Source organism: Ipomoea nil, unplaced genomic scaffold (genome assembly GCF_001879475.1).
Source record: "Ipomoea nil cultivar Tokyo-kokei standard unplaced genomic scaffold, Asagao_1.1 scaffold2792, whole genome shotgun sequence".
In the NCBI taxonomy this organism is placed as follows: Eukaryota; Viridiplantae; Streptophyta; class Magnoliopsida; order Solanales; family Convolvulaceae; genus Ipomoea; species Ipomoea nil.
In genome coordinates, this window is record NW_017619220.1 from 540,536 (window position 1) to 568,380 (window position 27,845).

A 27,845-nucleotide genomic window follows, 5' to 3' on the forward strand; every position below is an offset into this window, starting at 1 on the left:
CAACCAAACGCCCTGTAAGTAATTTAAGAGGGAAAAATGCTATAAGTATATAACTAATGGAGAAAAAGTGTTATTTTCCCTTAATTAAATTATATTTATAGAAACTACGTACATATGTATGCATATACTAATATTATTGACTTTTATTAAATTTTAGTTTTGATGGTGATGGATAGAAAGTTTGCTTTGCTTAGGTATCAAAGGCGAAAAAGTTTGTAGAGAAAGTTTAGAAGATTTGGGTCTACGAAATAGACTTCAAGTATTTATTTTAGAAAAGAAAATGTCTACGAAAGTCGTAATTTATTCTTGATTTTCAAATATACCTCAAAATACAATATATCATTCTTGATCATTACATATAGTTGTCATTGTAAATTAAATATGGTAAAGATTAAAAAAAAAATCACACTAAAAAATCTCCTGTAGTTGTGTTTAACAATTAATTAAAGTCTTTATTCCATACAGGGGTTCAATAATTGTTCAAAGACCATAGACTGATCCACCACCATCCACACGAATGATCTGACCAGTAACAAAAGAAGCCGCCGGGAAGCAGAGGAACGCCACCGCCGCTGAAGCTTCTTTTGGCTCTACAAGCCGGTGTTGCAATGTTCGTCGGATCAAAGCTTCTATTACTGCCCCAAATTCTCCCTGTAGAAAAACCATATGAAATGATGAAAGCGTTAATATTATATAAATATCATTAAAATAAAAATTATTAAGAAAATAAAATAAAATTTACTCTGGATGACTCGGTGAGGGAAGTTCTCATGAGCCAGGGAGCAACAGCATTAACTCGAATATTGTCGCTTGCCCATTCACAAGCTAAGTTTCTTACAAGTGAATTAATACCCCCTAATATAATAAGAGGGAAAAGAAAAGAAAAGAAAAGAAAAAACACATTTAGTACATTTAACTGGAACTGAAAAGTTCAATAGTAACAATATAAGATCAGAAATTATTTCCCTCAATCCAATACCTTTGCTTGCTGCATATATAGTATGAAAAGGTGCATAAACAAAACTAGAACATGAAGAGATGAAGACAATGCTTCCATTTCCAGAGGCCTTCAATAATGGGTGTGCAAGTTGGCAAAGGTTCAAAGAAGCCTCAAGACCTGTGCCAATGGTATCAGAGAAATCTTGAGCATCTGATTTTAAAAATTCTTTTGGTATAAGTCTTGCCACATTGTTTACCTAAAAAAAAAAAAAAAAAAAACTCACATTAGTTTAACTGCGTTGTAATATATTTTATGACACGAAACAAAATAATTGCATTATATTTATTGTCAGTATGTGTTTTTTTTTTTACCAAAATTGTGAGATTTCCATTGAACTTCTTGCTAACTAATTGGATTAACTTTTCGCGTTGGGACGGTTGTAATATGTCGCATGCAGAACCAAAAACATTATATCCTTTGGCTTTCCAATTCTGAAGGCACTCATCAAGCTCTTTCTCAGTACGCGAACATGTATATACGGTTGCACCAAGACTTGCCAATTCTTCCACTATTGCATGCCTAATATTGATACACAAAAACGATAATGTAAATCTTTTGGTAATAAAATAAGATAATATACATGCACCAAATGAGAAAAAGATTAATTATGTTCAAGTTTGAAATAAGTTACCCTAAACCACGAGTGCCGCCGGTGACAAGGGCTGTCATGCCATGAAGAGACCACCTTCCAGCCATTATGTTATATTGTTTGCTCACTTCTTGCTCTTACTACTTTGGAAATGTTGAGATATGTAACCAATATATATATATATATATATATATATATATATATATATATATATACACGTACAGAAATATAAATTGTGGTAACTCAAAATCTCAAATATATCTGATTGGCGGCTTGAAGTATATTATTATATTCCAACTTGGCAGGCCACAAAAGTGTTTATCACATTCCAATTTCGTTGGATGGCCATCAATTTCTTCACGTCTTTTGTTCCCTTTCATTTCCCATCTGATAAGGCGCGCTGTTTGCACCCTTTTAAAGTCTTAGCCTTGCAATTAGGGGAGTAATCTAGTGACAACAGGGGTCCAGGAGAAAAATAAGAACTAATATGATTCTTTCATTTAAGAAGATCAACAAATCAAATGTAATATTTTTAGCAAAACTAATGCAGTGACAATTTTGTAAATAATTGAAACTTTGTGTGCAAGTAACATGTGTTAAAAGTGCAAGTAATAGATGCAAGTATGCAGGTACAATGTGCAACTAAAATCACTTAAAAATGCCACTATTTACACCAAGTAATTTACCTTTTCACATTGGTGCACTTAATGATAACGTTAGGTGCACTTAATAAGTTAATATTGTTGTTTGGTGTACATTATTGTTTATACTTTTAATACATTTTACTTGCACTTAGGTGCACTCTATGAAACTATTGCTTGCACTTTTAACACAATTTTACTTGCACTTCAAAATTCAATTATTTGCGACGAAAACGTCACTGTATTTTTTTTTTTTTTAAATAGTGTTTCTAAACTATTAGATCTATCTAGATAAACGGATGTGATGCGTTCCTATTTCTCTCTTGGCTGCATGTTCTCATTTGATCCGTTTCGTATACATATATATACATGTACATACATATACATATACATATATATAGACACACACATGTGTGTGCGCGTGTGTGTATACAATATACATATATGAAGGGGCGCACTCTTGTAAGAATTGACGTCTAGGAGAGAGCCTATGAAGTATGAACCAATCAAAGTCGTTCATATGTAAAATCTAATGGATCAAGAGAAATTATAGAAAAAACACTGACGTTTTTGTGAATAACTTGTACTTCAAAACACAAATAACATCACTATAGAGTGCAACTTTCAACATTGTAGCGTACAACTAAGTAGAACTACATATTACATCTCCTGATAAATCAATAAAACTAAACTTGAAATCTAAACCATAAATTAAAATTTGAACTTCGAAATAGTGAAAAGTGAACCCTTATAAACCAAATAGAAAAACTAAACCATAAAGTTTTAAAAGTGAACCCTAAGTGAAATTAACTTCTACATTCTGTGCAATTAATGATATGGTTAAGTTTACTTAATATTGTTGTTGTGTGTACTTTATATTGTTACTATGTGCACTCTAATGACACACAATTACTACTAAACTCTAAAGTAAACTTCTAAATGAAAATTTCAAAAGCTAAATTAAACCATAACCCCCACCCCCACCCAAAAAAAAAAAAAAAAAAAAACTAAGCCATATATGATAAAAGGCAGGGCCCCACCCAAAAAATAAAAAAAAATAAAAAAAAATAATAAAAAACTAAGCCATATATGATAAAAGGTAGGGGCGGATCGAGAAAATTTTTTCAGTGAGGGAGAAAGATTAATATAAAATAAATAGTTTGAAAAGAAAACCGCTTAAAAGCATAATCATATATATTATTGGATATGGGCGAAAAATCAAAACACATCAAAACTTTATAATTTTAAAAAATATTTAGACAAAAATATAAAATATAATTAATTTGATAAAATGATTCAAATAGAAAACACATTATAAATTATATATCTCATTATTAATATAAAAGAATGCTTGCACATATTATATTTTAAAGAATAATATTTCTAAAAAGACTAAAACAATGTAAAAATATAATATTTCTGAAAATACTAAACAATGTAAAATTCCAAAGATGCTGTGAAAATCGATCCCTTGGCCTCTCCCAAAGTTCAACTGTGACTTTCCATCCCAACTAACTAAACTTCTACTTATTTATATATATGAAATATATTTCTCTACTAATCCTGTACTATACACACATATACATACACAAGGGGTACTATATATGGGGGTGGGGAGGGAGGCAGCTGCCTCCACTGTAGATCCGTCACTGGTAAAAGGTAGACAATTTCACTGCATTTATACATATCACGGGATGCACTCTATATATGATTTTACCAAGTGCACTTCATTGTGTTCTTACTTGAACATAAAATTCAAGTTATTTACAATATATAGAATTCAGTTTCCGTGCGGTTGTGCGGTTAAATCTGAGTCTGTGCGGTTAATGTGTGTGAGTTGTTGAAACTTAAGGTACGCCATTTTAAAACCTTAATTAGGTGTGTGGTTGCGTTCTTAAGATGCGTGGTTTGTGTACTTAAGGTGCGTCAGTCTAAAGCTTTAGGTGCGCGTGGTTTGTATTCTTAAGGTGTTTTGTTTGTGTTCTTAAGGTGCGTCATTTTAATACTTAAGGTGCGTCAATTGCACAATCGCACGGAAAGCCATCTCCGTACCTGAACCCTTACATTTTCACCCCACTCAAATATATTTTTGACTCCTATCCAAATTATCATGTAATCTATCAAAAAACATTCTATTGTAATTTATAATGTATTTTATATTTTAACTTTATTATAATTGTTTGATATTTTGTCACATTTTTAACGTCATTTAAATTTTATCTCTACTCAAATAATTTTCTAGTTCCGGCCATTGTAAGTCGATTCTTATTTGCTAGCTCACATGCTCTGATCTTACCGCTTTGCAAATGTATGTTACGCATCCAATACAGAAATTGTAATAGGCCACAACTAAAATCTGTCTGGTGGCTACACGTATATATATTATATTCCAATTTGGTTGATGACCACGTGCTTCTTATACTTCTAACTTGGCTGGCGTTTTATGTTGAATTATTGTCTTCCAATTTCATTGGCCGTGAATCTGCTCATGTCTGTTCCCATCTGTGACAATCAATTCAAAACTATGTAATACATCCTTCTCAACAGTAAAATAGTACTTACGAAAACATTATGTTGAATCATAAAAATATTATTAAATAAAGGAAGTAAATGCATTATTACTAGTATTATATATATTATGTTCAATTAATCTTGGGCTTTAATGTATTATTATATCTCAAGCATTTATTGTCTCTTGTAGTCTTGTAAATATTGCACATGTGAGTGTGCAGAACTGCAGATAAGAAAAATATAGTTTTTACTTTTGCATGTGGTTTTTATTTGGTATTTCTTTGTGTGTGCGTGCCACTTCACAGATATAGAAATTAAGAATAATATTTACACCTAATGCATGTGGTAGGTTTCTTGTAGGCGCCAATCATTTATCTTGTAAATTAATAAATCGCTGAATTATTATAGTTTATCTCTTCACTATCCTATCGAATGAGGTGTGTTTAAGCATAGGTGGCAAGGGCATTTCACTTTTTTTGGACAAAAAATTAAGGATAATATAAATAAAAATGGCCAGCAGCATGTGAAATTGTAGAAATAATTTCTTACACTAGGTTTATTGGTTCAATATTAAAAGCAAATCATATTGTCATATTTACAATTTATTCAATTTTTTCTTTATATCCTTGCAATTTCACCTAACTTTTCCTTTTAAAAAAACTCGTTTTTAATAATAATAATAATAATAATAATAATAATAATAATAATAATAATAATAATAATAATAATAATAATAATAATAATAATAATATTATTATTATTATTATTATTATTATTATTATTATTATTATTATTATTATTATTATTATTATTATTATTATTATTCAATTTTTTCTTTATATCCTTGCAATTTCACCTAACTTTTCCTTTAAAAAAACTCATTTTTAATAATAATAATAATAATAATAATAATAATAATAATAATAATAATAATAATAATATTATTATTATTATTATTATTATTATTATTATTATTATTATTATTATTATTATTATTATTATTATTATTATTACACAGTCATAATAATTATGAAAACATTAACAAAAAAAAAAAAAAACATAAATGGTAGCCATTATTAAGCTTGCAATGCCTGTTGGTCTCGAAAGGTTTGAATCACAATTCACAAGTCTAGGGGTGGGGTGAATAGACTGGTGTAGATTTTAGAAAATCTTTACTATACGAAAATTCTAAAGTTAAGATGACATTACAAGAAAAATCGCGAATTGCGACAGAAATTTTTCGTTGCGAATGGGCAATATTCTGTCGCGAATCACGTTTTGCAACGGAATGGCGACGGAATTTATTCCATCGTCTATCGCCTTGTCGTATTTTGATAGACGACGGAATAGTTCCGTCGCGAAATTTGGAGATGGATTCGCGACGGAGTAGTTCCGTCACCATTTTGCGACGTAATTGCTTCCGTCGCGACTTTCGCAACGGAAATGTTTTCAGAATGAATGAACTAAAAATCCAGAATGAATAAACTAAAAATCCAGAATGAATGAACAACATAATGTTGTTGAGGGGAATCGAAACTGATTTTTTTTTTTAAAGCGGGACGCACGTTTTTAGTCAAAACGACGTCATTTTTGCAACCGCATGGTGCACTCGGTTGTACAGCATAACCATTGACAGGCCCAGGCATAGACTCAGGCTTTAGATTTCCAAAACAGGCCCAGGCCTAATTTTCTAAACCCTAGCTCGGTCTGGCCTATTTCTATCCATATTCATAGCTCACGCTGCTACATGGACCATCGTCTACAATAAAATTTGCCCTTATTATATTAACGCAAAAAAAATTGACATGGACATGCCATGTCAACTTGAAAGTGGAGTACTTGTAGGTAGGGCTATGCATAACCCGTCCAAACCAACCTACACGATCGACCCATAATCAGACTTTAGTTCTGGCAAGGGTAGTTGAATCCAAGTGAAGGAAATTCGAACCGAACCAAGAATAAAACCGAATATTATAAATATAGGTTGGATTGATGGTTTTATTATTGGACCCGTCCGAATATCGATATATATATATATATATATATATATATATATATATATATATATATATATATGCTTTGCACGAATGGAATAATGTCCAATGATTATTTTTAAATAAGTATTTTAAAGTATATTAATGCAATATTAAATCGGAGATGTTCATTCACAGGTAAATAAATACTGAATTTGTTTATTTAAATTAGTAATTTAAAGTATATAAATGCAAGATAATATATGAGATATTGATTATATTGTCACTAAAATAAATGTACGCAACTTTGTAATAACGCTAGTCTAAATAAATATTACTTTGGTTTAAATTTCTCGAATTTTTCTTAATTCTCGTTTGGTTAGCATTGTCATGTCTTCATCTTTAGTACATGTCCTTTTTTTTTTTTTAATTGGTAGTGTGTCATGTGCAATTGGGTTACTGGTAATAGCATAGATGGATTTTTCGTGCAATGAGATTATGGTGTAGGAAGATTTAGATTTACTTTGTTGTGTATATGATGGGATCTTAGTTGTACTATTAACTCGTTATCTTACAAGCACGTATTGATATTTGGTAGTGATAATTTTTTCCCTACATGTTTCATGCGTTGTGAGATGTGTCGTGAATTATCATGTGAAAGTATTGAACAGAATATTAATATTTATTATATTTGTATAAAATACTTGGTAAATAAATATATATAACATATTTTGTATTATAACTTTGATATTTAATTACAAGATAGTGTAAAAAGACGATAATGGACACTATAGTGAATATAATAAATTAATAAACTTGAAGGTAATGAATCTTTGAATTATAGAAAATAAAGATAATATAACTAATGAAATTAACTCTTTTTAAATTTTTTATAATGAATAATTTTTTTAAATAAAGGCATTATAGACATCTAATTCTAAATTGATTAAATGCATATGTTATATTATTTTTTGTTGTAGTTACTAATTTATTTAATTTAATAAGAGTAATAAATTGGCGTACATACTTTTCATCAACAATAATGAAATCATTGATTTTTTTTTTTAATTTACATTCGTTGTTGAGACAAATTGTTTTGAGAGTTTGTCAATGACAATTGTTACAATTACTGTCAATAGAGGATGATAATAAATAATTCAAAATATATAGTTACAATAGATATTGCTATAATGATATAACAAAAATTAACTTACAAATTTCTTTTAAAGTTTTCATGCATTGATAAAATTCTGATGTGTAAACTTGTTCAATTGGAGCCAGTGGGATGTCAACATTGTCAATTTTTTGGAAAATAGTCCTACCGTTTTAGAGTACATGTGTAATTGTATTTATGATTAATAATTTTGTAGTTAGGTCGCACAGGTCTGACAATGATGTAATAACAATTTTGTGTGATAAAAAAATAATAGTATAATATTTGTAAAGTAATGTACAATTGTACCATTATAAAAATACATACAAAAATATTAATACCATAACGACCTAAATCATACCAATAATGCAAAAATATGATTGAAATTTTAAGTTTTGTTCTGCTCTAATTAATCAAAAGAAGATTACACTTAACCTAAATTGTTTTTTTAATGCATAAAAATCAAATGATTTTTAAAGTTCTTGATTTATAATCTTTGATGTTTAACTTTGAATGTTATGTATTTAGTCGGACTAATTATTTGACCAAATTTTATGTTAAATTTTATATTATATATATTTTTAATACATTTCAACATATTCGTAGTATATGTTTAACAATTATTCCAACTCTAATTGTGATGGGGTTCGAACCTAAGACATTTCTTATAGAAATTAATGAATAAGTTAAAATAATAAATACTTAACGGAATATTCCGTTACTAAAGTTTATACTAACGGAATTTAGGTTATTTAAGGGAAGAAAATAATATAATAGAGGGTAAATAAGGAAAATCATTAAAAAAAAATACTAAAATCAAAATAATATGAATCATTAATTTTAATAAACAATACTACCGATATTTTTTTGTTCCATTTAAGGGCCTAACATTATTGGCTCTTATTAGAATTTTATATATATATATATATATATATATATATATATATATATATATATATATATATATATATATATATATATATATATATATATATATATATATATATCTAAAAACATAATAAGTATGAATGAAGGTTATACCCTTTATTTAGAGTGAATTCCATTTTTGGTCCTACTGTTATAGGGTCGTTTCCAATTTTAGTCCACCTTAATTTTTTTTGCCACTTTATAACCACTATTATTGAATGTGTTCCACTTTTAGTCCCACCGTTAGTATTTCCATCAAGAGGCCGTGTAATCTAGGGGTATTTTGACATTTCTTCTCATCCAAGACTATGTTTGACTAAAGAAATGAGAACATTAAACCTAAAACCTAAGAAACCTCGCCGGCCCATGTTGGAACGAACGAAACGATGTAGCTTTGGCTTCCCATTCTTGTTGTTCGAAAAGCCATCTTCGAATATCGGAGGAGGACGACGAAACGCCTGGATTAAAAGAGAAGAGACAAACATAAAAAGACCAAAATACCCTTTGATTATACGGCCTCTTGACGAAAATATTAACGGTGGACTAAAAGTGGAACACATTCAATAACAGTGGTTATAAAGTGGCAAAAAAAATTAAGGTGGACTAAAATTGGAAACGCCCCTATAACAGTAGGACTAAAAATGGAATTCACTCCTTTATTTATGTCCGTTTTTTCCGTTAAGTTTTTTTTTATACATTATGCTTTAAAAGTTTTACTTCCGTTATCTTTTCCACTATTGTTACCATGTACATGCATCCACCATATATTTTCTTATCTTCTTCAATAATAATAATAAAATATACACATTATATATTAGTTATTTCCTAAAATATAAATATCAATTTTATAAAAATGTTTTACATTACTATTATTATTATTATTATTATTATTATTATTATTATTATTATTATTATTATTATTATTATTATTATTATTATTATTATTATTATTTACAATAATTTAAATATCTAAAATCAAAATAAATTTAAAATTTTAATATAAAGTACTAATATTGGCACATATTTTTTGCGCATCACGCATAAAAAAATACTAGTATGTATGTATGTATATATATATATATATATATATATATATATATATATATATATATATATATATATATATATGGGCCTGTTCCTATGAGGATCCCTTCCCACATGAGAAAATGAGAACAGATCTAAGTAGAAAATAAAGTATCAATGGCCATCATTAATCCCATGTAATTGGTATTCAAAAAAAAAAAAAAAAAAAAAGCATTTAAGGGCAAATTAGTCCTTTGTGTGTATGGAAAGTCCATCTGCATATGAAAATATCTTATATTCCCTCATTCCATTTATTATGCTTGTATTGGATACATTTTTTTTTTTACTTATTTATTTTGGAGGATTTTTCATTCCTCAATACTTATTTCAATGGTTGATTTTGATTTGTTCTGTATTTCGTTGTGTCGATGGTGATGCAGTGTGTGCACTTTTATGCTCTATCATGTGCACTTTGGTATGCTTCGGACGAATGCACCATATAGGTTGTTTGCGGTTTTGTTCACTCACGTGGCTATTTGTGTGCATTTTACATGAGATGACGTGCATTGATCCGTACATTTTATCACATTTTGGACATGTATTTCATTGTTGTTTAGTTGTTCCATTATGTGCATTTGTATGTTGCACTGTCACAATCACAGTCACTTAAAAATGCCCAAAGAATTGAAATATATTAATCTGGTGTTATTTGTCTATTTTTCCACAGTGAGATGTTTTTATCACATTCACTTTTTTCTTAAGAATACTAACATAAATAGTATAACACAAACGCATGATGACATACCAAGAAAACATGTTTCTACAATGTACAAAACAGTACAAACAATTGCACATTATCCTTCCGGAACCTTATTTGGCGGTTCATGTCCGGTTTCGGAACCGGCGGTTCCGGTTAGAACCGCCGGTTCCGGTTAGAACCGCCGATTAACTCTCTTTTTTTTTTTTAGTTTAATATATATATATATATATATATATATATATATATATATAAATAGTGAATTCCATTAATGGTTAATTGACTATTAACATTTACCATATTATATATATATATATATATATATATATATATATATATATATATATATATATATATATATATATATATATATATATATGATGGGGATACGGGTTGTGGGCTAGACATGGTGGGCTTAGTTAATCTAGAATAAGGGGAAGAGAATAGAGGGAGGCAGGCTCACGGGTAGGGGTGCCGCCAACGGTGGTTGGCCAGTTGGAGGAGTCTCCATAGGGCATGCTAGCTTCCGCCAGGCGGTGCGTGCCCGGCGCGGCCGGAGCGCCCTCAGCGCCTGCTTCACGTGGCTTCGCGCCCCAGACGTGGCAGTGTGGGTGGGTGATGGCGGCGGTCCCAGGGTATGTTGCGGGGTGCTGGTGGGCGACGCGGCCGGGGGTAGGTTGCGTGGTTAGCGCGGTAGTCGCGTGACTCGGTGCGCCCGTTGCGCGGTCCTCCTCGCCTCGTCCCCTCTTTGGTGGGGAGGTGGGGGTGTTGCATATGTGGGGTACGTGGATGGTGGCAGAGAGAGAGAATTGGGGGTTGTACACGTGGACAGTGCAGTAGTGGAGTGATTTGCTATAATTACGGTGTCTGGTCTCTCCTTAGGGCATCTTTGTTTGAGCGAGACAAGCGTCCTGGTCTAGTGGTCACGTGTCCATGGTTTTAATTCACCCACCGTGGGTCGATTCTAATTAGCTACACTGTTATCCCTAATATTTCCCTAGCTTGGGCTCATAGTATTCTTTGTTCATTTTTTGTTTGGCCCGCCGTTTTGGGCCGGTACCTTGGGTTTTGGTGTATACACTTTGGACCTAGCTCTTAGGCAATAATACTACTATTTTCCTATTCCTGTTTTCTACTTCTATACCCAATTTGTGGTGGACCTGGTCTTGATAAAACCATTATTGGCGTCGTCTGTAGGGATCGCTACGAAGACTACGCGTTTATAATCTCTACCCGAGTAAGGATTCGAGATACGTCAAAATGGTCGAGCCTCAGAATCAACATTTTCTAGAACAGTGAGGCGATGCCAACCAACAAGGTGGAAACGAGCTTAATGCAAACGAAGTGCCAGTCCCGGCCGATATCGTCATCGGAGGAGGAGGGTATGGCCCACCTGAACACAGAGGGGGCAGGACCCCGCCGCTGACCTCAAGAGAGGGCTAACATCATTGGCACAACCCAGCAGTCGGGGGGAAGGCAGCATCATTCTCTTAGCCCGCCACCGATGGTCGCCCCGGGTAGAGGACTAGACCTTCTCCCGACAATAGTGAATGCCTCACAGGAAGGGAGAGGAGCGCTTATAGTACCCCAAGATCGGGAATTTGAGTTAGCACCAGGAGGGAGAATGAGAGAAATCTTGGGAAGGGATTTTGAACCTAACCTGGAAGAGGCTGAGGGTGAAAGTATCTATCGTAAGGGTATTGAGATAGGGACGCCAACCCTCGCCCTCAAGTCAATTCTCGCGAAGATTGGGCTAACAGAGTTGATGCCAAGATCGAGAAGTTAACTCGGTGGAAAGAACGCGGTAGCCTTCCCGTGGCTCCTAGGATCGTGATCTCCCCACCCACCCCCCCCCCCCCCTTCCCCTTTCACCCAGTGGATCATGAATGAACCCCTTCCTGCCAACATCAAGCCTCCCAGCATTAAGCGATTAGATGGACTGGGGATCCCCAAGAGCATGTGATGAGATATCAAGCCGCCATGATGTTAATGGGATTCTTCGAGCCCGTAATGTGTCAGGCTTTCTTCTCAACATTGACCGAGATGCACATCGTTGGTTCACGAATTTGAAAGCTTGTATAGTCGACTCTTTTCATGACCTAGCAATGAAATTTATCACCCACTTCATTAGTGGAAGGAAAAGTAGGAAACATTTCACACACCTCGCCAGTGTGAAGCAAAGGGTAAGAGAAACGTTGATCGAGTTTGTAACACCCCACTTTTCTAACTCTTAATTATCTCTCTAAACAGACTTTAACATAATCTAAGCAGCGGAAAACTAGATAAAAGTAGTGAGGGTGCCACCGCCACAACCACCACTCTTGGTGATTGCACAGGTTAAAAGGGTAAAACTATAACAAACGATTAAGTCTGGGTACTAAAGTAAATACTGAAAAGTAAGGGGGGAAAACATCACCCCAAATAGTCTACAACATCAAACGTCATAAGTCTAGATTCGCAACATCATCATCAATAAACACTTAAGAGTTTAGACAGCTCAAACTAAGAGACTAATCTAACTCGATCTTCTCTCACTGCTGGGCCCACCTGAAAGGGGTTTTGCAAGCAACACACAGACAAACAGGAAAAATCCGTTAGCACGAAGCTAAGTATAACCACACTCAACCCTGTAAAGCATTCTAGCATATACTTGGAAAATATTTGATATCTTTATCTCAAAAAGCTAATCTCAAATCATCTTTAGATTATCGTATTCTTTCTAGATGCTTGCACCCTATAATAACAGCTGGCATGCTTATATATGTATAAGACTGATCACGTAGATTCATCAACATATAGACTTCTCAAATAGCTTATCAAGCAATTCATGCTTACAGATTGAATCATGCTAAAAGACTATATAACTCAGGTGTTCACATGCTTCCACACTTTTATCACATAACTTATTAAGTAGAACTTCTACTACATCACAATAATCATGCTCAAGGGAATATCTCCAGTTAAACTTCTCAAATAACAATCTTTTACGAAGCTCTATTCGTATACAAACGTGTATAGCATTACGATCATGCTTCTTATGCAATCTAGTGCAACAATATATTCATACCCGTATGCAATCTAGTGCAATAATTTAATCATACTCTTATGCAATCTAGTGCAACAATATACTCATACTCATATGCAATCTCGTGCAACAATATAATCATATTCTTATGCAATCTAGTGCAACAATATAATAATTCTCTTATGCAATCTAGTGCAACAATATACTCATATTCATATGCAATCTAGTGCAACAATATACTCATATTCATATGCAATCTAGTGCAATAATATACTCATACACTCATATATAAAATAGAGTACTTTCTGTGGAGGTTTCTTTGTTACTTCATTGAGTCTCTCTTGACTCTCTTTCTTTCTATCGAGTCTATATTGACTCTCATACTTGAGTCTCTGTTGACTCTCTTTCTTTCTCTTATACTCGTAGACAGCTTAGGGTTTCACAGAAGTGTGACTTACCCCATCGGAAACGGCATAATTCCGACCCAATATCTCCTACCGTCTACGGAACCAATCTCGTGGTTCAAACTCTTTGGAATCAGGTATCGAACTATTAGTGTGCACACCCCCTAACCAGGATTCCAACCCCGGCGGGAAGTTTCCAACCTCGTAACGTGGGAATACGCCGCGTTACATACTCTGGGACAGCAATGTCCATAAATATCTCCCGAGAGGAACATAGTCCCAACGATATCCTCCAAAACCTCACCGATATAAATATTACATAAATATATCTCTCATGCATCAATCTCATGCATGCAACAATTCTATTACTTCTCAATGCATCAAAGAGTGGTATACCACATGCTTATGGTTTTTGAAAGTATTCTTGGACTCACGTTGGCCCTTGATGCATCTTCGAAATATGATTCATGTGAAATGTCAAAATGCTCTATAACATGCTTCTAAATCATGTATACACTAACATGAAGTATTCAAGGATATATGATCATGCTCGATTTGCAAAATAGCAATTTCTATACATTTCACTCAACAAGTATGCTTCTATTCTCATTGATCAAATAATACAATTTAATCATGCTTTCATAATAAATCCTATTCTCAAAGGATCATGCTTCTTTACTCAATAAGATCATTATTTGATCAAAAATTCAGCAATTTCTCAAACACAGAGAGTTTAACAAAATATGCACTGTGTAACATTTCTTCACAAAATCATTCTTAACATACTTGTTTTTAATCCAAATTCAACGAAATCAAAGCCAAAAGGTGCGTCAAGACGATCCCGAGAGCCACAAGGGCCCGTAACACTTGGTCCGAAACGACACGTAGCTGAGCCACAAGGGCCCGGCCACTGCACAAAATCTCATCAGAACAATACTCAGGGACCTGGGGCGGGACTCCTCATGGTCCGCCCCATGAGCCCCGTTACTTCAACGGGACTAGGCGGCGGTCCTCCTCTAGGGCCGTGTCCTAGTCCCGTGTAGCTACGGTCTTAGCCGGCGGCCCTCCTGATGGGCCGCGGCTAGGGCCGCTGGTCTGAATCTGGTGAACACTGTGTTGTGCACCAGATGGTGTTTCACTTGCAAAAACTCATCCAAACAAGTCCAAAACAATCTCAACAACTCACAAACACATACTAGATCACTTCTAAGCATGAACACATCAAAAACTCATAGTTTCTACTCATTTCTGCTCAAAACTAGGCTTCACAGAGCCAAATTTAAAGAGGAATCCATGGGGTTATACCTCTTGTAGACCTCTCTTCTTCTAGCTTGGTTTCCACCTTCTTCCTTAGCTAGCTACAACTTCCTTCACCTCCTAAACACTTCAAACAAACCATACAACACCTTACTACTAAGTTCTCAGAGGTAGAAAAGAAGGAAGACTTGAAGAATGAATGGCTAGGATTGAAAGAAGAAATAATGAACTCTGTGTGTTGTTTTCTCCCTTCTACTTGGCAGACAATTGTTTGGAGAGGCAAAGAAATGGATCAGGTGAAGGCAAGGTGAAATGGTTCTATTTATATGGGTGCAAAAACCCTAGGTAGATCACCAATGATTGGTGGATGGCAAAATGGTCTTTTGGCTTACATCTTTAAAATATCAGACAAGGCCTTGTGGTTCACCTTGTATCATGGACCAAGGGCTAGAAATGCTAACTTTAAATACTTTGGGGTTGAAAGTGAATTTTCCCAAAAGCTATATGGATGAACACTTGTTCAAAGTTCCCCTTTGAATTCTCCTAGTCTCACTCAGATAAAATTCTCGATTTAAATCTTGGTACGCGAAGTACCCGAAAACTTAGGGATTTTCGAATGGGATTCATTTCTTCGATGTCGAATTAATTTTAAAATGCGACAAAAATATTTTATTCAAACACCGATTGATCGCAAAAATTTTAATAAAGTGAAAACGGCTATTTTGGAACTTCTTAATACCAGATTTATAAAATGAAATTTTGGGTTGTTACAGAGTTCCTCGCCCGATGGCCGGCCGAGGAGGAAGAATTTGACGACATTGATGATAAGTCTGCTATCATTATGTTCATTGAGGCACTACGAGCAAGGGATTTATACAAAAGCCTCCGATGCAAAAACCCCAGAAACATACACAGCACTAATAGCAAATGCGGATCGGTACGCGAAGGCTGAAGAGGCAAACCGCATAAAAGCCAAGAGGACGAAGGGCCTACGAACAGATCTCGAGTAGAATAACCTCCAAAACCGAGCAAGAGGGTGGTGAATCAACCTACAGGGAGAAGTTTGGAAGGATGAGGGAAGGTCAATCTCAGGTCCGGGGGTGCCCCCACCCGTGATGCCTCCCGCCCCTCCAACCACTAGGACCGTTCACCCCCCCCCCCCCCCCCCCCCCCCTCACCGCTCCACCGAGTTAAATATTGGCTTACACCGAGGAGTATCAGATGGTGAAAATGCCCGAACCACGCGTAGACCCCCCGAGAATCGATCAGACTAAATATTGTAGGTACCATCGCCGACACAGTCATGACACTAATATCATTGCCCACCAAGGATCGATTCTCATTAGCTACGTTGTTATCCCTAATATTTCCCTAGTCCATTCTTGGGTTTTAGTATTCATTGTTTCGTTGTTTAGGCCGTTGTTACTACTATTTTCCTATCCCCGTTTTGTACTTCCATACCTAATTTATGGTAGACCTAGTCTTGACAAAACCATCAATATATATATATATATATATATATATATATATATATATATATACACACACACACACACACACACACACACACACACACACACACACACACACACACACACACACACACACATATATATATATATATATATATATATATGTGTGTGTGTGTGTGTGTGTGTGTGTGTGTGTGTTAAGGAAAATACATTGTGAAGGTTGAAGAGATTGAACTTGAAAGAGATGCAAGTGTCGTACGAGTGATAGAGAAGTGTTGTGATAAGGAGAAAAAAGAGTAAACAAATTTTAAGTTTAATTAGAGGTAAAGTAGGAAATAACACATTTAAGTTATTCTTAATAACTCAATAATATAGCCCAATACCATAGGCCTTGGAATACATATTCCTCTTGCAAGGGTAATAGCTCACCCTCGGGAATAATATTCCTAGGAAAGTGGGAATAAAAAACATTAACAAACAACGGAAGTATAGTAGATAATGTGGTTAGGATTCAAAAAATAAATAAAATCTCCCCATGTCATGTTAATATTCATTGGTCAAACCAACTCTTTTTTTTTTTTTTTTTTTTTTTTGTACTTTTAATTATTTTTATATTTGATTTTTTTAATGTTTTATAGTACCTTTAATGTAGTTTCTAAATATATAACTTTTATATACTAATACTAAACTTAATATTATGAAAATTTGAATTTAAAATAACTTTAATCAAGTCTCGTTAACTGAACTAAATACATAAAATAGGACAGAGTGAATAATTAGAAGTATACAAATCTAATGCAGACATATTGAATAAAAGCCGTACTCATGAAGCGAATGTTTACTTTTAAACTTATTTTTCAAATCAGTCTTTCCTATGCACAATGACAAAAAATAAATGGTCAATATTAATACTTAATTAATGTTTAAATCACAGTAATATTGAAATATTTTTTTTTTTAAGAATAGTATACAATTTTTTTAAATCATAAAATTCATAATTTTAAAATTCATATTATATTAAAATGTATATATAGTTGATAATGTGAGTAACAATTATGGTATGATTAATAATTTTAAAATTAAGAATTTTATATATGGTCAATGAATACATATGATTATGATAGCATTTAATATATACTATTGGAAATTTAACAATGTAAGGGTAGTTTTTTTTGATAAAAATAATAGTACAATATTTTTAGTGCAATGTACAACTCAATAAATATAGAAATACTAATATAAATCAAGAATAATAGATAATATCAGTCTCATCAACAGCCTATCAGTGATCATTTCTACGTACGTTGTCATTGTCACATCATACATATTGAATTGTCATGTTGCAAATGCTATTTAACAAATAATAAGAAATTAAAATGTTATAAGTGAGAATTGAACACGTGCCATTTTTAAAGTATTTAAAAAGTTTAACCACTTTACTACAATACTCCTTTAATATTTAATTTATTTTATTTTCAACCTTAGTCCTTTGAAAATTTAATATATTTTTAAAAACTTCCAAACTAATTTTATTTAATTAAAAATCATTTTCAAATGTTTAAAGTTCCTAAATCTTCTTTATTATTATTATTATTATTATTATTATTATTATTATTATTATTATTATTATTATTATTATTATTATTATTATTATTATTTTATCAAACATTTAGAAACAATATAAAAATTAATTTAATCTAGGAACATTATAACATATTTTTAGAAACTTCCAAAGTAATATTTTTTAAGTAAACATTATTTTCAAATGTTTAAAATTGCTAGAATAAAATATTTTTTAAAAAACATTTAACTAATTAAATAAAATAAAAGACATGTTACTTTTAACAAAAATTAGTAGAGTTGTAGCAAAGTGTTTTGTTTCCAAATGATTATCTTCTTAAATAAAACAAAAGAAATATTAATTAAAAATATGTAGTAGAGTGGTTAAAAGTCAAAATAAATGTAAGAAAAAAGTGTCAAATAGGTAATTGAATTTATAATTTTTGTGCAACTGGGTCGTTGAACTTAAAAAAATGTACAATCCAACTATCAAAGAAGCAAAATGTGTGTAATTAAGACAAATTTGAATTTCTTTTAATGCAATTTGAGTTGAAAACCTTTCAATATTTCCTCCCAACTAATATGATAGAGGATTGACAACTCTAAATACATACCATGTAAGTAATATGATCAGATTTTATAGAAAAAAATGGAATTATGTCACAATTGCACATAGTTTCCTTGTTTGATGATTTAATTTGATTCATATTTTTTAGAGTTCTACTATATGTACTCCTAAATTTACTCCCTTACTTTTGCTCCATGATGTGACAAACAAGGATAGGATATTTTCATCATGTGGGTCTCAGGAAAAGTGTTTGCATCAAAGATTTGTGTGAGGGAGTAGAAGTTGAGAGTAAGAAGTGGGAGTACATGTAGTATTTTCTCATTTTTTAAAGTCTAATGATCTAATTGCACTGAAGCAATAAGTTCAGTCTATTTGACACTTTTTTCCCCAAATTTAAATATCGGAAAATAATTTAGCATGTTTTAATTTTCTCGTCATTTTCTCAACTTTTTCCATCAATAGTCGTTCAAAATATCCAAACAACTCCATATATATGGCAATGGACGTAGAAAGTATGAGAGGTTGTCTCATATCTAAATGCACAATTGGCAAAAGATCCAAGAAGTTAAGTGTATGTGGGCTATTTCACCCCCTGCCCCGGCAATCACAAGCTAAGCTTGCAAAATATAAGCTCTTTCCATGACAGTGGACGGCCCGATGTGAAGGCGGGCAAAACGACAGCTAAATGAGCTGGAAATAATTGTCGCCAAACTCTTCATTAGTTGTTTTACGCATTATGTTTGGCTTAATGGATTTTTTGCACCTTTGCTTCAAATCTGCAGTAGAACAATGGGATGATTGGGGATGAGTATGTTATCTTTCATTCCAGCTTGCCCCGTTTTATAATGAAATACACGCACGATTACTTTTGGACAAAAACTTATTGTGTGGGGCTGTCTTATCGTGAATCAGATCGGGTACGGTCAAGATGAAAATATAATACCTATACACACAAATGTAATACTAATTATGAATTTAATTAAGGGAAATGTAATACTTTTACATTTTAATTTAAAAGTATTATATTTTTTCTCAAAAAAATATTATATTTTCCCTTATAAGTAACAAACACTTGCGAATATTACATATTAGGGAAAATGTAATACTTTTGATAGAAAATATAATATTACTTTACATCAAAATGACAAAATGTAAAAGTATTACATTTTCACAAAAGTATTACATTTTAATTTCCTTTATGAGTAACTAACGTTTTATTCCTGATTAGCATTAAATTTGAGTATATAACATTTACAAGTTGATCCGATCGACCCGACCCATCTCATGGATGACAATCTCACACAAGTGTTACCTATTTTTTATACCATCACTACAATAATTTAAATGTCCCTCGTCTCTCTTACAGGGCGTTTGGTTGGGACTTGGGAGGAGAGAATTGGCGAGGAAATGAATTGTAATTTCGTGGAAAAAGAATAAGGTGGAATAAAGTAGGAATTCAAATTAAATTGTTTGGTAGGGAGGAATATAATTACTAGGAATTGATAGGGAAAGAAGTGATGTAAATACTAAAATATCCTCGTATAATAATAATAATAATAATAATAATAATAATAATAATAATAATAATAATCAAAGGTAATTTTGTCATTATTGTGTGGACCATGATCCACACAAGTTGTGTGGACTATATTATGTATACTATAAAATAATATACATTCAGTACAAAAATAATGTACATTGTATTCAGAGGATGTACATTATTTTTGTTTTGAGTATACAATATGATGTATAATGTACATTCAGTACAAAAATAATGTACATTTAATATATTAAAAATGTACTTTTTGTTATGGTTCACATAACATTGGGTGGACAACAATTTGCCAAGAGCTATGAATTCCAAACAATGTAGTTTCAAATGTTAAAGAATTTGATTGGGAAAGAATCGTAATTACATCTAACGTAACCAAACACCCGGTAAGTCTTATGTTCGTTGTATGCGCAGTTCAGATAATGAGATTTAATTCGAGATATTAACAATTCAATTTTTATAATTTATACAGTGATAACTACTTTGTCAATATTTAACGTTTTTATGTTAGGGGTTTAGTAAAATTATTCACTTTAAAAATAATTAGGACAGAAAATGTGTTGTGCTTATAATGAAAGGACAAAAAAAATTATCACTATAATTTAGGGTCAAATTTGTCATCTTTTCTTATTTTGATTTTTTATGTACATAAATTTGATGAGTGTTGTAATTCGACCTATCAACTCGTTAGCTCTCGCGTGATGATTGCACAGTAATTGTCCAGAAGTTCGTATGTATGTATATGCGTGTATATGTAACGAAGTAAAAAGGGAGAAAGAAGAAGAAGAGAGGGACTCGGACTATCAACTTGTTAGTTCTCGCGTGATGATTGCACAGTAATTGCCCAGAAGTTCGTATGTATGTATATGCGTGTATATGTAACGAAGTAAAAAGGGAGAAAGAAGAAGAAGAGAGGGACACAAAATGTAGAGCACAAAACATGAGATCTCTCAATTTCATTAAGCCTTCGCATCTATTTATACTAATCCATACAACCTTTCATATGCTTAACATAAACAATATATTAAGTAGAAGGCAAATGGAGAGTCTCAAGATTAATGGCCACTAATAAAATATTTATAACACTTCCCCTTGGCCATTAAATAACTATACTCATGCCTCGTTAAAAACCTCGCTAGAAAACTCAGTGAGAAAAAACTAGACGAGGAAAAGAGTACACGAAGTGTATTAAACCATTGTGTTGCACCGGTTGCCTCATTAAAAACCTTAGCCTAAGAAAACCCTGTGGGAAAAAACTTAGGTAAGGAAAAGAGTACAACCATAAGCCTTACGGGCATATCTTCAAGAATTCAAGGGTCTTCAGGACTGTCCACTCAAGTGCACCAACAACGGTTGCCTCATTAAAAACCTTAGCTTAAGAAAACCGTGTGGAAAAAACTTAGCTAAGGGAAAAAGAATACAACCATACGCTCCCCCTGAAGATAACAATCTTCTAAGCCTACGCATCCCAATTTTATAAACATATTACTCAAAAGTGGATGTAGGCAGAGACTTAGTGAACATATCTGCAAGATTGTTCAATGGGGCAAACTTTCTCAACAAGAATTTTACAACTCTTCTAGAGATCATGTGTGTAGAAGGACTTAGGTGCAACATGTTTTGTAAGGTTCCCCTTAACAAACCTATTACTTGATTGTGCAACACAATCTTAATTGTCCTCATATGGACATTGGGGGTAAAAATATAACATAACCAGTTTTGGTCTTGGCATCATAAGGATCAAATAAAAGAGCTAATGCCCAAGTTGCCCATCAAAACCACATATTGGTTTCTCACATAAACATCAAAATCTTTGTACCTCGAAGGTGTTGGAGGATATGTTAAATACCATTCCAATTTTCATTGTAGGGAGAAGCACTAAATGTTGCTAGCAATTTCATTGCAAATTCAATATCAGGCCTGATGCGATTATTGAACTTCTAGTTCAATAATAGTGCACCAATAACAATGAAGTAATGGACTTCCAGTCCCTAAATATCCTCATTATAATCTTCGAGTCTAAATGGTCATTTATCTACTTCAAGAGATTATTGGACAACCGTTTGTGTGATAAGTAAATAATATTTATCTATATAAAACATCTTCAAGATATTTTTCAAGTAGGCTAACTGGTGTATAAAACTTCTTCAAGGAGAAGCCTGATCTTCAGGTCGAGACAATACTTGGATTTCCAAGTCTTTTATTTCAAAACTCTGTCTTTCGGTATGAGCTAATATCACCAAGCTCTCTTTGTGTTTCAATAAAATTTAAATCATCATTACCGACTGAGATAATAAACAAATAACTCCATTAGTAATTCTTTGACGAACACATAATGGTACATATTTGCATATTCCTTCTTCGAGAGGAAAACACTCAGTCAATAATATTCAAGTCATACAAAGACTTTAGTAGTTTAATTATACGCGTTGCCATTTTCACTTTCCATATTTCAAAAGTGTTGAATCTATCAGGGATTTACAAATAAATATTAGCGTCTAATGACCGGTAAGTTTGCGGTCATGACACTCATCAACTGCATATATAAATTTATAATTCACTGCCAATGATGTTAATTAGCGGAACGTAATGCCATCTGTTATGGGAGAGAGCATTTGATCAAAATCAATTTAGGGTCTCTGCGTAAACCCTTAAGCTACCAGTCTCGCTTTATATCATACCACCAGATTATTTGTATTTCTCTTTTGTACAAACACCCATTTGTAACCTTCAGGGTTAACATTAAATGGTGTACATGTTATAAAGAGAATACAGTTTTAGCGAGCTGAGTTGTATATGCCTTAATTGCTCCTTTATACATAAAAAATGCCAAGGCACAACTGGTGCCTAGCTCTGGATCCAGATTCTCATATAACGAGAGCAATTTGTAAAGGCAATTCTGTTGTCGACAACTATAACATTTTTCATAAATTTCTCCCATATATATAAAATAATGGCAATTTCTAATTCAACCAGACTCTAGCCATTTCCCAAAGATATTTTTATCTGGTCGTTCCACATCCCCAATATTATGATTTTGGGTGCACCTATAATTTTATTGGGGTTTTTCGCCTTCTGGACGAATATCTGCAGGACATACTTCTTTAAGCGATTTCAAGAGTGACAAAATTTTCTACTAGCTTTAGCTTTTCGCGGATTCTTGTCTTTTATACCAACATATCTCCACGCTTCTGGCGTCAAGGAGCATTGGTAAATACATATGGTCCAAGTTCGGGAAGATACATGGGACCTAGTCACTCTCTTTATCAGTATATATATTGGCAGATTAATTATCTTCTGGTTTACTTCTTATGAACTTCTAGTTCAGTCTACCTAGTACGTGGATTCAAATATTGAAGATCAATCATTCATAGAATTTCTCGGCATTCTATAAAATTTGAGCTCTTATCTCCCCCTGATGCCGTGAAATGATCTTCATAAAGTGTGCAGTCAGCGTACATAATTATATATTGATCCCTTATCATGGGCTCTAAAGATTTAAATAACAGACGTAGGTTTATAATCAACATATACATGCCCACAATGTACGCTATGGTGGTGATATAGGAAAAAGACTGCACATTGTGAATTAAACGCAGATGGGAAATGTTTGATTTTATACCACGTACTAGGTGTTAGGGGGAATACTTATGATATGCAGCAGGCCAGATTGTGATAACAACAATAACATATAAAACTGATGTCCCCAAAAAGAAAATATATAATTGCCCAAGGCGATGCACTAACTCATGCTATACTATAAAATAATGTGGGTCTTTAAAGCCTTTAAAAGTGCATCGCAATATATGAAGTACCCAAAACATATATGCAATCATCTAAGAGTAACATATATAATCAGATATGAAAGCATACATATCAAATGATATTATAAGGGTACACAACAATCATAAGGAAGTTGGAAGTTTGTCAAATAAAATAGATCTTCAAGATCTCCCAAAATTCCGTATCCTCAACTTTACATTAGTTCACTCACTGATTTGGGAATTGCTTCGTGCAAATTCACATGATATAATTCACTCCCTCATTTGCTTCGAGCAAACTGATATGAAATAATTTATTCATTCGTTTGCTTCAGGCAAATTGATATGTATAATTCATTCTCCCGTTTGCTTCGGGCAAACTGATATGATATAATTCGCTTCTATCTTCCAAACTAATAACATATAAATCAATCATATCATGTATATCATAAGTCAAAGATCATTCTTATAAAGGAGTATACCACTCCTTAAACAGCACAGAATTGCACTAAGACATAGCCGGAGAGGGATTTGTCATGTTGACATCTTAAATTTAGTCAAAAGATGATTATCATAATTTGTTGATAATAACAATCCTTCCGGGATTCATATAGGATTTATGGAATAAATAATAATTCAATTTTGAATTAGCAGCCAGTCAATTGCATACGAGAGTTATGCTGCATGCATGAGAAAAATTTCCATATATAAATAAGCATGCAAACTAAGAGAATTAAATCTGAGAAGTAAACTTCCTCTGGAAAATAAAGTTCCAGAAAGTAAAATTTCAAGAAGTAAATCGAGAAGCAAGATTACAGAGGTAAGCTTAGAGATGTAAGCTTAGAGAGGTAAACTTTTTGAATAGTCAATTCGAGTAGTAAAATTAGCAAGAAAAATCAGCAAAGTAAAGTCACTTTGCACTCATAATAATTTGCCTCCAAAAATAACTTTGCACTCAAAAACACATTTGGAGTGTATATACTCCTCGGTTACGCAATAAGTTATTGTGGCCATGAATTAACTTTTCGAGTGCTTCAGGCATAAACTAACTTCTCGGATGCTTCAAGCATGAGTTTACTTCTCGGATACTTCATGCTTCAGGCATGAGCTAACCTTTTTGTCCATGAATATATTTTCATGAATTACTCAAACATTATCATGACACTAATCATTTCTTCATCAATACCTCATCATTTCATTATCATCATTTATCACAGTATTTGCTTCAGGCAAATTACCTAAAATCATCAAGATGAGGCGCATTCTTCGACGACCAAATGCTTTGGTGTGCGGCACATTGGGATCAATGCCCTTCAAACCCACATTGTTAGCAAACCTGCTTCTGGCTAGGATTTTGCCTCGATGAGTTTGGTCGTCCTTGAATATCTTGATCACTTTGTTTCTTATTCTAAGCTCGAAACTCATACCACACCGGTTATAATTTCGACTGCAACCCTTTATAAAGTTACTCAACTAGGTAACATTATGTGCTTCAGGCACCTGTGCAAAATCAACCAAACATGCATTTTGATTCTTCATCAACAACTAGTTATGTTTCTTAGCCACAAGAAGTGCTAAAATCACCTTAGGATGTTTCTCATAATTTGTTGTCTTGTACTACTGCTGGAGTACAAATTACTCACACGAAAAGTTGACAATGTCTTTTCAATTAAATATTTCTCTAAAACTTCTTGTTTAGAGTTTCACTTCTGAGACTATTTTGTGCAGAGCTGAATTATAGTCAGTTACTGACTTATAATCTTAAAACTTAAGATTAATCTAGTCAAATTGTGTCCGAGGAAGGACAATAGATGACTACTAGTCAAAATGGTCCTTCAGGGACTTACATAACGCAATATGGACTTTTTCAATCAAATACTCATTTTTAAGATCGTAGTTCAAGTAGTGACGTATGAAAATGAGAGCTTGTGCCTTCTGGGCATCGGTTCTCTGTGACTTGGCAACAAAATTTTGGCTCGATTTCTTAGATGCCAAATATATTTCAATATCCAAAGCCCAAGTGAAATAATTGCTATCGACATGAGCGAGCTCAATAAATTCACATTTTCAATGAAAGGCATAATCTACAAGATCATCATTTGATGCAACTTTAGGAAGCAATGTGACAACTTGTGGAAAAACCACTATTTTGAATACATGTGCAAGCAATGGATGAAGAAACACCTTTTACATAGATATGCATATCCGTTTCTTAGCATTCTAATACAAACAGTCAAACACAACAATCCAATGCAAACATAATAAGGACCGATTATGCATTCGATATCCATAGTCATAGAACATACACGGATACATATACATACAATTTGGCATATATTAACCACATGCATTTACCATTTCAAAGCATCGTGGTTCATATAGAGCCTATCTCATATACATGAATTGAGAGAATAAATAAAGATAATATGTATTTACAAATTCATGTATTTACCCAAATTCTTAACCATGTCTTGATGAGGGGTTCATCACTCAAAAGTTGTTAACAAACATGAAGAATTATCACCCATTTCATAGAAACAATAATTGAAGGTTCCAAACCAAACTCATAGCCATATATACGCATAATATTTATATATAAACAATGACATATGATTCAAAAACAAAATGCACAGGAAAAATGAACCAATAGTACCATTCACCGGAGATTACAATAGAGACTCGTGCTGATAACGTGTTGTAATTCGGCCTATCAACTCGTTAGTTCTCGCGTGATGATTGCACAGTAATTGCCCAGAAGTTCGTATGTATGTATATGCGTGTATATGTAACGAAGTAAAAAGGGAGAAAGAAGAAGAAGAGAGGGACACAAGATGTAGAGCACAAAACATGAGATCTCTCAATTTCATTAAGCCTTCGCATCTATTTATACTAATCCATACAACTTTTCATATGCTTAACATAAACAATATATTAAGTAGAAGGCAAATGGAGAGTCTCAAGATTAATGGCCACTAATAAAATATTTATAACAATGAGCATATTTATAAAACCAAAATCAAAAGAATAAAGTAGCTTTAGCCAAATCATACCCAAAACAATATAATTTATTATAGTTAAAACATAGAACAAAAAATAAGAGCCTCCAAGCATATTACTATTTTAGCTCCAACACCATGTGCATTACTGAATATATGACTAAACAAGTTACAAATATTTTCCTTTAAAAAAAAAAAAAGTTACAAATATTTTGCCAATGACCTTGTGATTTAGTAGCACGAATAGACTTTTTTAAATGAAAGGTCATGTATTTGAATCTTGGTGGGGTGAATTATGTTACAAAATAGGATTTTTATCCATGCATTTTGTTAGACAAAATTACTCTAACACTATTATTATTTAATAATAACTCCATCATTATTACCATGCATGCACCTACATCATACATATAACAATTAATTTAATTGTAGATTATATTTTAATTAAATATTTTTTTGAATGCTACTAGCTCTATTACATTGTAGTATCTGTTCATATACTTTCTCAACCTACTAAAACACAAAGAGCTAATAACGCCTCCACTGAGACTCGAACTCACAATCTTCCAAATGGAAGTTCAACTCGGATACCATTGGACCACATAGTCCTAATATATTTTAATTAAATATATTTGAATGTTAAATCATATATTTATATAATACATATATTATTTAT

At 32.8% G+C, this 27,845-nt stretch overlaps 1 protein-coding gene across 2 annotated transcripts; it reads right to left on the reverse strand.

The window, feature by feature from the left end:
• Positions 1 to 281: 281 nt before the first annotated feature.
• Positions 282 to 18,975, reverse strand: LOC109157863 (tropinone reductase homolog). Of its 2 annotated transcripts, XM_019305707.1 has the most exons (8): positions 18,965 to 18,975; positions 14,675 to 14,681; positions 1,632 to 1,716; positions 1,312 to 1,519; positions 980 to 1,196; positions 743 to 855; positions 445 to 651; positions 282 to 381 (listed from the first exon to the last, which is right to left on the reverse strand). In XM_019305707.1, coding segments are annotated over exons 2-7 (795 nt in total). In that variant the 5' UTR covers positions 14,676 to 14,681; positions 18,965 to 18,975; the 3' UTR covers positions 282 to 381; positions 445 to 480. The 2 variants fall into 2 exon arrangements, with proteins under 2 accessions (XP_019161252.1, XP_019161253.1); XM_019305708.1 differs by lacking the exons at positions 14,675 to 14,681; positions 18,965 to 18,975 and having other exon boundaries at positions 1,632 to 1,764.
• Between the last annotated feature and the right edge of the window lie 8,870 nt (positions 18,976 to 27,845).